This window comes from Diabrotica virgifera, chromosome 3 (genome assembly GCF_917563875.1).
Source record: "Diabrotica virgifera virgifera chromosome 3, PGI_DIABVI_V3a".
Taxonomy (NCBI): domain Eukaryota; kingdom Metazoa; phylum Arthropoda; class Insecta; order Coleoptera; family Chrysomelidae; genus Diabrotica; species Diabrotica virgifera.
In genome coordinates this window covers 184,793,969-184,807,071 of record NC_065445.1, presented here as the reverse complement: position 1 = coordinate 184,807,071, position 13,103 = coordinate 184,793,969, and the positions used below count along the sequence as shown (strand labels likewise).

At 31.6% G+C, this 13,103-nt stretch overlaps 1 protein-coding gene across 1 annotated transcript in view; it reads right to left on the bottom strand.

Moving 5' to 3' along the window:
* The window catches only part of LOC114338398 (protein king tubby 1), a 61,367-nt gene that overhangs the window by 41,289 nt on the left and 6,975 nt on the right, over window positions 1-13,103 (bottom strand). Inside the window, exon 6 of the mRNA XM_050645739.1 lies at window positions 2,497-2,711. Coding sequence (XP_050501696.1) covers window positions 2,497-2,711 — 215 coding nt within the window. The remainder of the gene's footprint in view (window positions 1-2,496; window positions 2,712-13,103) is intronic.

Sequence of the window (13,103 nt, the reverse complement as noted above, 5' to 3'; positions counted from 1 at the left end):
TAACTTCATTATTATTATTTTTTTTAATTTATACTGACGATTTATGTAATTTTAGTAAATTGAATTGTTATTGTTTGGTTTTCTTGACTTTTTGTAAGCTTTGTCGATAAAATTGTACAATTTTTCATGACAATAAAGCATATTTCTATTTCTATTCTATTCTAACCACATGCACTTCCAGTTTCCATTGCATCTGCTAAAGATGAATTTCATAAGCTCGGGGGTAGTGAAGGCTTGGAAGTTTGGATTGGTATCCAAAATTTTATGCCTTTTCCAGCCCCAATTTTCTGGATCACAATGTTTACCGAGCCATGACTGAATCTGGTGATACAATCGGAGTCTGTGGAAACGGGCTGCATTTTGTGTTGGAAGAAGTGAGAAGAGATTAAATGCATTTTTTGTCACTGTTTTAGCGAATCGTTTGTGTCTCAGGGTTTCCAGACAACAGTGAGTAAAGATGGCTCGACTTTCCCACTGACAAATAATTTTCCCCAGAGGTTTCTTACAAATAAAATAACCACCACTCATGAAGCGCTCTTACAAAAAACACAAAATGCATATCTAATCACAAAAATATAAATTTTACCCACAAGACCCTTAATAGTATTGTCTATAAAACTCAAAATACTTTTCACAATTTTTAATACGACTGCACGTGGCCAATCAGGTAGCACATCTGTAAAAATAAGTTAAGTAGAGGGGGACCGACTGCTGTGCCACCTAGGATAAATTATAATAATAAAAGTAATAGCAAGCAGATATTCAGCCCGGTACGGAAGAAAAATGACTAACTGCAAATTTTGTCAATTCCTGTTTATTGCGCAATTAACTTCTAAAATACTATGTAAAGATGATACAAAAAGACCGAACTGTAACAATGTGCTGAGCCGCTATTGGGACCGTGCAAGTTCGGCAAAGCGACCCCTATTTCTACGCTCTATACTAAAATTCGCACTTTTAATTATATTGGCCAATTATATTAGTCCTGGTTACTGGATAATTGTCAAGGCCATAGTCCAAAAAAATAATAAGAAGAAAAAATAAGATTCAGGTTATGTTATGAAAACGTCAACAATTGTATGTAGTAAATAAAATTAGTTATTAAAATGCAGTACTGCAAGCAAAATAAAATTAATTAAATTTACCTTTATATAATAATTGCATATCATATCAATATTGTGGAGCAATATATAATTTTTCTGCTTCATTGACTGAAGGTATGAAATATACGTCAATTTGACAATTTCAATTGACAATATGAATTATTTAAGATAGTTGCAATATTTCTCCGCGACTCGCGCAGGGTCGTTTCTCGTTTCCCCTTCCAAGTACTTGCACTCCGCGAATAGGATAGTTGCGTCGTTACTGAAACACGCGCTATGTTAGACCTTGTTTCAGATGCATAATGACGCAACTGTAGATAGGTTGAAAATGGGGCGATTAAATTAAGATAATGAAATTCGAACCAATATCGATAAAAATAAAAGCTATCGTTGTCAAAAAACAAACGCCATACCGATGCTCCTGGACGATTACTCTTCATTTAATCCCTATTTTAAATATTTAAAAATCGTTTTTTGCTTTTCTGGGGGGGCAAACAACTTCTTGGGGCTTTTCTATATATGCTTAGGGTTCTAAGTTTTATAGTGGGGAGAAAGACTAACGTTTTGTTTTTATTGTATCCCTATGAGCATTCGAGAATCTGGTCAAGTTTGGAACGCTATAAAACCTAGATAAATAAATAGAATTAAACACCTTTATAGTGGAAATTGTTCGCTGAAAAACCCTCTACAAAATAGTTTTAACCTCCAAAAGGAAACTTGTTAAAAAATGTTTACTTATTTTTGTTTACTTATATCTTTTTTGTTGGTCACTTGACGATAAAAAGTAATGTTCGTTCGTAAGCACATTATTGTTCGTTGAAAAATCCTCTATAAAATCGCTATGATGTTATTTTCTTCTGTATATTTCCAAAAGGAAACTTCTTACAAAATTTTCTCTTATTTTTGTTTATAACTTTTTTGTTGGTCACTTGACGATAGAAAGTAATAGATATAAAATTATAGAAAATTTAATTTGCTACATTTTATGTTTTATTAGATTTTCCGTAGAGTTGGTAGTTTACGAGATATAGCGCGAAACCCCTTTGCACCCCTTTTCCAAGATGGCGGCCGGGGGACAAGGGTGGCGACCAAACTTGAACTTAAGCTTCTACTGATTCCCCTACACATTAAAAAAATAAAATTGACTCCTCTAACAAATGCAAGTTATGGCCTAAAAAATGTAACATTTCAATGGACTATTATAATTGATATGTAATTTAGCAGGTTAAAAACTCAATGCAACAATGTAAAACTGTTGAATATTGCACTCTCATCGAGTTCTAAGCTATTCTGAAAATTTCAGATCTCTAGCTAGTCGGGAATTATGTTTAAATCGATTATAAACATTTTTCAGACAAAGAACAGGCGACGTATATAAAAACGTGGTAATTACCTGAGGATATATGGTAACCCTTTGTTCATCCACCATCCCTGGTATAATTACAGTCATCTTGCGAGGACCTTTAAATCCCAACACATTGGTGTCATATATAACAGAAGCTAGTTCCTGTCTAGGAATTACACCATCCTTCAGATTTGCTTTGCGTGGAGATATGCCATTGTCATACACTGTAAACTGAGTTCCAATCAAATTAGACCTGAGTTTACCTAAAAAACAAAACGCAACTATTCAAAAAACTATATCAAAATGTATACTAGGTATTTATAGGTGAGCGGCACACCCCTAATTTGAGGCTTAGAAATCGAAAAAGGGACCATGATAGGTGAATGGCAAATGTTGGTCATACTTTATGTTTTCGAGGTCGCTGAATCCGAAAGTTTATTTTTAGAAAAATCAATTTTGATGATTATTCAATTTTAACTTGCTGTATCTTTGGTCGCTGTAAATATTTCCTTTTGAAAATGTTACTGTATCATATTTGAGGTATTTAGATAACTATGAGATTTGTCCGAAATGTTTAAAAAAAATTAAAAGAGGAATTGTTAATTTTTAAACATTTTGTGGTCAGATTTCGTTAGTTCCATGTTTACTTAAAAAAGTTGAGTGACAAACTTTTTAGTTTATAATTTTCACTAACACAGCATGAAAACATAAGTCATGAAGAAGTTTTCTGGAAGATTTCAAGTTTAAATATGCAATAGGAAAGAAGGTACGTGACAGAGACGAGCGGCACACCCCAAAAAACGCTTATTTCTCGAGATACTGACCACGGTGTGGTGAATGGCTAATTTTGGTCATACTGTATGGTTTTGATGGTGCTAAAAACGAAAATGAGGTTTATTTTGAATTTTATCTAATGGGGAACATTGTCAAAATCGCAATTTTACTCTAGAAATTAAAAAAAAAATATGAAATCAAGTTTTTTTGCGTTTAACTCGCTACAACTCTTGGTCTGAGAGCTGTTAGAAATTTCTGAGTAGGTATTTTAGGCAACCTGAAAATTTTTCAGGTGGCTCTTCCATGATAGCCTAATACAAAAATGCCGCTCAGGCTGGAGGGTAGGGGTTATTTTCCCCAAAAATCCGTGCATGTGAATGAAAAGCGCTATAGGTAAACAGCAGTGTGAGAAAGAGCGTATACTGATAGCTGTTTGCGTCCTCTATCGCAGGGAGTCCGTTCGCTTTTAATTTTTATTATTATTATAGTTGAATCGTCTGCTTCTTCGTGTGCCTCATCCTTTCAGGACAATGGCGATAATCACGGCCCATTTTATTCTGTCTGCAGCGATTTTAAAGTTTTTTGTTGTTTTTACACTTCACTATAAATTTTTCAACCAGGCTATGCATCGTCTTCCCGGTTCTCTTTTTTCTTGCACTTTTCCTTATACATATAACCAATCACATCACGTTTTTTATTTCTTAGTATGTGACCAAAGTAGCTCACTTTTCTTTCCTTTGCCTTTTTCAGCTTTTTTAATGTTTCCGTGTTTGTTACGTGTTGTGTCCATGATATTTTTTACATTCTTCGATAACACCACATCTCAAAAATGGCAAATCTTTTTCAGGTGCGCCCGTGATTGTCCAGGCTTCGACTCCGTATAAAAGGACAGAGGATACGTAGCAACTCAATTAATTAATTACTAATTAATTTTTAATTAATTCTAAACACATATTACAACTGTTTATAAATCATATAGAAGAGGAATCTGAGTCTCGAGGGGAGTCTGACGAAGAAGAAAATTAATATTTTAGCTCAGATGAAGAGATTGAAGAACAAGTACAAGATTCGGACACAGAATTAATTTAGTTTATATTTTCGTACTTTTCTATTATACAGGGTGGTTCATCTTATTCGCCTCGGTCTCTGTACGGAAAACCACTTGATATTTTAAAAAAATTTCTTCACAGAAATATACAGGGCCTTTAATACTACAACCTAAAAATAATGTGAATTATACAGGATGTTCCAAAAAAGAGTGGTATATCAAAGTTATATTTTTTCTTATGGAATGCCCTATATCTGATGACATTATTGAATTGACCTTAAAAAATAAGCTATACTTTCATAAGGGTTCCCTATACCTAAATACAGGGTGTTTTGATTTATTTCGATTTTTATAAAAATGTAAGGTTTTAGAAAAAAATAAATATCTACGAATCTAAGAAGCAGTAACAAATTCTTTCTTGGATATTAATAATAGACTATTTAGCATACTTAAACAGATGCTTATTGCAACAAAATTTCTTACAGGGTGGTCAAAATATGAGATTGTTCTATTAACAAATTCAAGCTGTAATAACTTACTTATTTTAAATGGAACACCCTGTATCTTACTAGTCTATCGCGTAGAAAATTTGCTTAGCTTTCAATTTGTATTAGGGTTTCCTATACCTATCTTTTTACAGGGTGGTCAAAATATTAGATTGTTCTATTAACAAATTCAAGCTGTAATAACTTACTTATTTTAAATGGAACACCCTGTAGCTTACTAGTCTATCGAGTAGAAAATTTACTTAGCTTTTAATTCTTATTAGGGTTTCCTATACCTATCTCCCTTCATTTTTTAAATATTTAAAGATTTCCTAATTTGTAAGATTTAAAAATTAGAATTACATAAGTACCTATGTCGTGTTTATGTACAACACATCACCAACACCGGCAATATACTTAGACAGGATACTGTCATTAATAATAAAATTTTCATTGTTATCATGTAATCACACAGAGTGTTGTATTATTTTAGTTGATTTTGGCCTACATGTGAAATTGAATAATATTTTTTTTAACTATTTAGAATGGGAAATAAGCCACAATATTATTAAAAAATGATTTTTATTAACGTTTCGACGCCCAAATCGGGTGCCGTTGTCAAAATACAAAATACTATTAATATAAACAAAAATGTTGCTTAGTAAAAAAATTCTTCTAATAATTTATTTAATTTGACTCATTTATATCGGCAATTCAGATACATATGATACATTTTAAAGTAGAAGACTTTAAAATGATATTGCCAATATTTATGAGTTGCGTTCCTGGGACGACTTTACTGAAAGATAGTTCATTCGATTACATGAAATTATTTATATATAAAATTACAATAAAAATCATTTTTTAATAATATTGTGGGTTATTTCCCATTCTAAATAGTTAAAATTGTAAAAATGCCACAAGAAAATAGCTTCAGAACAACATGAATAATATTTATTTTAAACTGCATACCCTATATTAGATGCCGTATTCAGGAAGATAAATTATATTTCATTCCGTATAAGTATTTTCCATATCTTAACCCAACGGTTATTAAGTAAATTTAAGAACGCCACTTTTTGTTTGAATCTTTAAATCGCAATTACAAACAATTAAATGCAATAGCTACTTTGACGAAAACGAGCCTATTGTACAAAAATATGTAAAAATGGGTATTTACAGAATAACACGGGAATTTATATTTACAGAATAACATGTGTATTGAGAATGTTAACATGGAATTGAAGAGATTTTAAATATCTTCCATTATAAAGAATAGAATATCGAGTATGTCATTTAAAATAAGAACACTCTGTGTGATTAAATGATAAAAATGTGAATTTTATTAATGAAACTATCTTGACTAAGATATTTAAGTATACTACCGGTGTTGGTGATGTGTTGTACATAACCACGACATAGGTACTTAATTCTAATTTTTAAAGCTTACAAATTAGGAAATCTTTAAATATTTAAAAAATTAAGCTAGATAGGTATAGAAAACCCTAATAAGAATTGAAAGCTAAGTAAATTTTCTACTCGATAGACTAGTAAGATACAGGGTGTTCCATTTAAAATAAGTACCTAAGTTATTACAGCTTGAATTTTTTAATAGAACAATCTAATATTTTGACCACCCTGTAAAAAGATAGGTATAGGAAACCCTAATACAAACTGAAAGCTAAGTAAATTTTCTACGCGATAGACTAGTAAGATACAGGGTGTTCCATTTAAAATAAGTAAGTTATTACAGCTTGAATTTGTTAATAGAACAATCTCATATTTTGACCACCCTGTAAGAAATTTTGTTGCAATAAGCATCTGTTTAAGTATGCTAAATTGTCTATTATTAAGATCCAAGAAAGAATTTGTTACTGCTTCTTAGATTCGTAGATATTTATTTTTTTCTAAAACCTTACATTTTTATAAAAATCGAAATAAATCAAAACACCCTGTATTTAGGTATAGGGAACCCTTATGAAAGTATAGCTTATTTTTTAAGGTCAATTCAATAATCTCATCAGATATAGGGCATTCCATAAGAAAAAATATAACTTTGATATACCACTCTTTTTTGGAACACCCTGTATAATTCACATTATTTTAGGTTGTAGTATTAAAGGCCCTGTATATTTCTGTGAAGAAATTTTTTTAAAATATCAAGTGGTTTTCCGTACAGAGACCGAGGCGAATAAGATGAACCACCCTGTATATTTATAATAATAAATTTATCTTTTTTTATCACATTTGCAAAATCTATTGTATAGTACGTAATATTTTCCTTTAATTAATAAACAGTTACTTAAAAATCTAAAATATATAATAATTACTCCAACATTTTGAGGCACAACAACATGGGTATCACCAGATCATGTGATTTTGCTCGAATGAACGGACTCGCTGCGATAGAGGATGCAAACAGTTATCATACGCTCTTTTTCACACTGCTGCTTACCTATAGCTCTTTTCATTCACATACACGCGTAATTTGTTTGATCACCTGGCAGAAAATTTCACAAAAAGAAACTGTCTTTTTAGAATATTTATTATTAATATTAAAAAATACCGTGTCAAAATAACAATTGCACCCCCTGTCCGGAAAGAAAGTACATAGCTATGCATGTATAGTAGTATATTTTATACTGGTTAATAGTATGTTCAGATTCAGATGCAATCTTCTGAAATTAAGATGCACCCCCTGAAAATAATCCTGGGGCGCCCATGCAAGCATGCAGAGTTAAAATCTCTCGAAAATCGCCTGGCCTGTTTATTTTCTTTATATTTGAATATTTCAATTTACTTTAAAGTCACGTCAATAACATTTTTTGTAATAACAATTTTTACTTTTTTTTAACTTTGGGGGGATTTTTGGGAAAAATAACCGCTACCCTCCAGCCAGACCGGTATTTTTGTATTAGGGTATCATGGATGAGTTACCTGAAAAATTTTCAGATTGCCTAAAATACCTACTCAAAAATGTCTAACAGTTCTCATGCTATCTGTTCCATTTTAATATTTTTTCTAAAATTTTTACAGTATATATTTCTCACCTTTCTAAAGACAATGGGACCTGTTTTAATCTTTCAGTCTTATTATAACAAAAGTTATGATTTTTTTAAATAAAAGGTGCAGATTCCTCAATTGCAAAATTTTAATCGCAAAAGTTCAGTGAAAAAATTTGAAATTTAGCTTTTTAATCAAGTTTATGTTAAAATATAGAGTACGAAGAACAAAATGTTTTATAGAAAAAGAATACTTAAAATTCAAAATAAACCTCATTTTCGTTTTCAGCACTATCAAAAACATAAAATATGACCAAAATTAGCCATTCACCACACCGTGCTCAATATCTCGAGAAATGTGCGTTTTTTTTGGGAGTGCCACTCGTCTAAAAGTCATCTAACCTATTTCCTATTGCATATTTGACTTGAAATTTTCCAGAAAACTTCTTCATGACTCATGTTTTAAAGCTGTGTTGGTTAAAATTATAAACTAAAAAGTTTGTCACTTAACTTTTTTAAGGAAACATGAAACTAATAGTGCGGCAGATTCGTGCAATATATTATAAGAATTGCACATTTAATGATACAAGCGTATAATTTGGTCCACATATACTGCACAAATAAAGGTTCAAATTTAGATATGAGGCCATCTCAGATTTTGCCTTTTACAAAAATGGCGGTCATTCAAAATGGGCGACTATACATATATGACTAATAGCACGATATCTTTTGAATGAAAAGTCCGATTTCAACCAAATTTGGTACGTAGGTTCGTTTTGTGATTTACAAGATCGATGCCATAAACTGGAAGAATCGTTTTACCAGAAGTTTTGTTTCTCCTGGTTTTTATGTAAAACTATTTTATATTATGTAAATAATTTATTTTCAATTTTTTCACCCTGTATATATTAATTTTTCAAAATGGTAATACCACTATTGAAAAGAGCGTAAGAATATGTTTTAGGAAATATTTTGAACTTTGTAGTTATGTTAATTAGAATTACCATTTAATAAATGCATAACGTATCTTCACATGTACCTATATGTGGCAGATTCGTGCAAATATTATAAGAATTATTGTACATTTAATGGTAGAGTCATATAATTTGGACAACATATACTACACATACAAAAGTTCAAATTTAGATATGAGGCCATCTCAGATTTTGCCTTTTACAAAAATGGCGAGCATTCAAAATGGCATCTATACATATGTGACTAATAGCACGATAACTTTTGAACGAAAAGTCCGATTTTAGCCAAATTTGGTATCAAGTTTCTTTTTTTGATGAATAAGATCGAGGTCTTGAACCGGAAGAATCGGTTTACCAGAAGTTGTGTTTTTACTGTTTTTTATGTAAAAATATGTTGTTGTTTTTTTCAACTCTTTCACCCTGTATATATTAATTTTTCAAAAAGGTAATACCGCCATTGAAAATAGTGTAAAAATATTTTTTAGGAAAGATTTTGAACTTTTTAGTTATGTTAATTACCATTTAATAAATGCATAACGTATCTTCACATGTACCTATGTGCGGTAGATTCATTTTGAATGCCTGCCATTTTTGTAAAAGACGAAATCTGAGATGGCCTCATATCTAAATTTGAATCTTTGTATGTGTAGTGTGTGTGGTCCAAATTATATGCTTTTACCGTTAAATGTACAATAATTCTTATATTATTTGCACGAATGCGCCGCACATAGGTTCATAGGTACATGTTAAGATACGTTATGCATTTATTAATTGGTAATTAATATAACTAAAGAGTTCAAAATATTTCCTAGAAAATATTTTTACACTCTTTTCAACGTCGGTATTAACTTTTTGAAAAATTAATATATACAGGGTGAAAGAATTGGTAAAAAAAAACAACATGTTTTTACATAAAAATCAGGAAAAACACAACTTCTCGTAAATCAATTCTTCCGGTTCAAGACCTTGGTCTAACACATCAAAATAAGAATCTATATAACAAATTTGGTTGAAATCGGACTTTTCGTTCAAAAGTTATCGTGCTATAAGTCACATATGTATAGTCGCCATTTTGCATGCCCGCCATTTTTGTAAAAGGTAAAATCTGAGATGGCCTTATATCTAAATTTGAACTTGATGTGTGTAGTATATGTGGTCCAAATTATATGCTTCTACCATTAAATGCACAATAATTCTTATAATGTTTGCACGAATTTGCCACACATAGGTACTTGTGATGATACGTTATGCATTTATTAAATGATAATTAACATAACTAAAAAGTTCAAAATATTTTCTACAAAATATTTTTACGCTCTTTTCAAATGCGGTATTACCTTTTTGAAAAATTAATATATACAAAGGGAAAAAATTTAAAAAAAAAACATATTTTTACATAAACAACCAGTAAAAACACAACTTCTGGTAAACCGATTCTTCCGGTTCACCATATCCCTCTTGTAAATCAAAAAGAAAACCTATATACCAAATTTGGTTGAAATCGGACTTTTCGTTCAAAAGTTATGGTACTATTAAACACATAAGTATAGCCGCCATTTTGAACGCCCGCCATTTTTGTAAAAGACAAAATCTGAGATGGCCTCATATCTAAATTTGAACCTTTATATGTGTAGTATATGTGGTGCAAATTATATGCTTGTATCATTAAATGTGCAATTGTTTCACATATCGGCCGCACTATAACGAAATCTGACAACAAAATGTTTAAAAATTAACAACCCTTTTAATTTTTTTTATTGGACAAATCTAGTTGTTATCTAAATACTTCAAAGATGATACAGTAAATTTTTCTTAAGGAAATATTTACAGCAACCAAAGATACAGCGAGTTAAAGTTGAAAAATCATCTAAATTGAGTTTTCGCATTTTTGCATAAAATTTGATTATTGAACATGTTCCACCAATTTTAGATAAAAATAAAATTCATATTCGGATTCAGCGACCTCGATACCAAATATGACCAAAATTGGTCATTCACCTGAAAGTTGATTTTCGTGGTCGGTATAACATGATTTTAGGGGTTGCTGCCGCTCGCCTATTAATAGTTATAAAGAAAAGTAGTAAAAGTGCCACGAAAGAGCTTTTTAACATTTTACTAAACATCTATCAATGTTAAAAGAAGTCGATTGTATTCTCATTCACCAGTACTACGATATAATAATCATAAAATGAAGATATCAACACAATTAATTTCTGTTTATAGACAAAAATGATTCTTCGTCTCCTATTTCTTAAAGCGCCCTCCCCTCAATGAAAGCTACTACAATTGCAAACTCTTCTCTGTCTTCAGCTGTTCTTATTGATCATTATAATAATTGGCTCGGTAATTCTAGGTGGATCTTTAACTCTCCTCAATGGAAGCTACTACAATTTCAAACTCTTCTCTGTTTTCAGCTATTCTTATTGATCATCATAATATGCTCGACAATCCTTTGTGGATCTTTGCCTGCTCGAATAGAAGTTGCCACTCACGTCAATTCCAGCATCTTCTCTCCATCTTCCGACTTCTGAATGTCAATATCTTCGTTAACTCATTATCTGACACCCTAGCAATGTGTCCAGCCCATCTTAGTCTCTGCACCTTGATAAATTTTACAATATCTAAATCTATGTACCTATTCGCTCCGTGCGTGACCATGGTGGGGATACACGAAACTATGCCAGCTGCGAAATATGGCAACTTTGACGAATAATGATTAAATAATAATTTTTCAATAGATATTTCGCTTACCTTATTATTGCCGTTTTGATTTTTATTATTTATATTTTCAAACTGACTTTCTTTCCTTCCCCGATCTGGTGGTATATTCCTATCGTCATCTATTTCCATTTTGTGTTACACACACACACACACACACACACACACACACACATACACCAAAAAATTAATAGTTCAATAGACCCAGCTAATGTTAAAATCTGGTAATAATAATGCATACTACCTAATTGCTTTCGTTGCACACTTAATTAATGTTAACACCGACAACTAAACTATAACCAGTTCCGATGGTCCTACCATAGCCAAGATGTTTGCTCAGTACTTTGCTGCAGTGTATAGTGAGGACGAATGTCCTATTCCAAATAGTGCAAGGGCTAACACTCGTTTCAACATTACTGGTTGTGACTTATCTATTTCAGAGGTATATACCAAATTATCCCAGCTAAACATACATAAGGGTCCAGGGCCTGATGGAATCCCACCCAAGCTACTGAAATATTGTAGTTTTAATCTTGCTCGTCCCTTATTCTTTATTTTTCAAAAATCATTACAAACGAGTGAATTCCCTCCTGTTTGGAAAGTTAGTTTTATATCACCGATATTCAAGAATGGCGATAGAAGCAGGGTTCAAACCTACAGACCTATTAGTATCCTTAATACTATACCTAAACTGTTCGAGAGTTTAATATGTGACAAAATTAAGCCTACTATACAAAATGTAATCATTGAACAACAGTATGGTTTTGTTATGGGGAGATCAACTGAAATGAACTTGTTAAATTATACCTCCTTCTTAAATAAAGCATTGAAAAGCAAACAACAGGTAGATGCGATTTATACAGATTTTTCCAAGGCGTTCGATAGGGTTAACCATACGTTATTGTTACATAAGATCGAACAGTTAGGTTTCTCTGATCCTCTGCTTAGTTGGATTAGAAATTATCTATTAGATAGAAGGCAGATAGTTCGTATTAAGAATTATTTCTCTAATGACATTATAGTTAAATCGGGGGTACCTCAAGGCTCCCACTTAGGACCTATCCTTTTTAATTTATTTATAATGACATAAATAAAAGTTTCAATTTTGCTCAATTTCTTCTATTTGCTGATGACCTTAAATTATTTCACATAATTACCTCTGATTTGGATCGCTACAATTTGCAATCAGATCTTAATGGTCTTGTGGAATGGTGCTCACTTAATGGTATGGACTTAAATGCAAACAAATGCCATGCTATAACTTTTACTCGACTAAGAAACTTTGAGAATAATTGTTACTATATACGGGACACTAGGTTACAATTAGTTGACTCAGTTATAGATCTGGGTGTTATTCTTGACACTAACTTGAATTTCAACCTACACATTAATAGCATGGTTTCTAAGTCATTAAAGATGCTTGGCTTTGTTAAAAGATGTAGCTATGACTTTACGACTGGTCGTTCTTTAAAACTCCTTTATTGTTCTTTGGTTAGACCACATTTAGATTATGCATCATGTGTTCGGTCACCTCAATATAATTGTCACATTAATAAAATCGAACAAGTTCAACGTAAATTCTTACGTTATTATGCTTATAAGATGCATCTCACTGGTCAAAGTTACGAGTCTTTACTGCAAATTATTCGACATT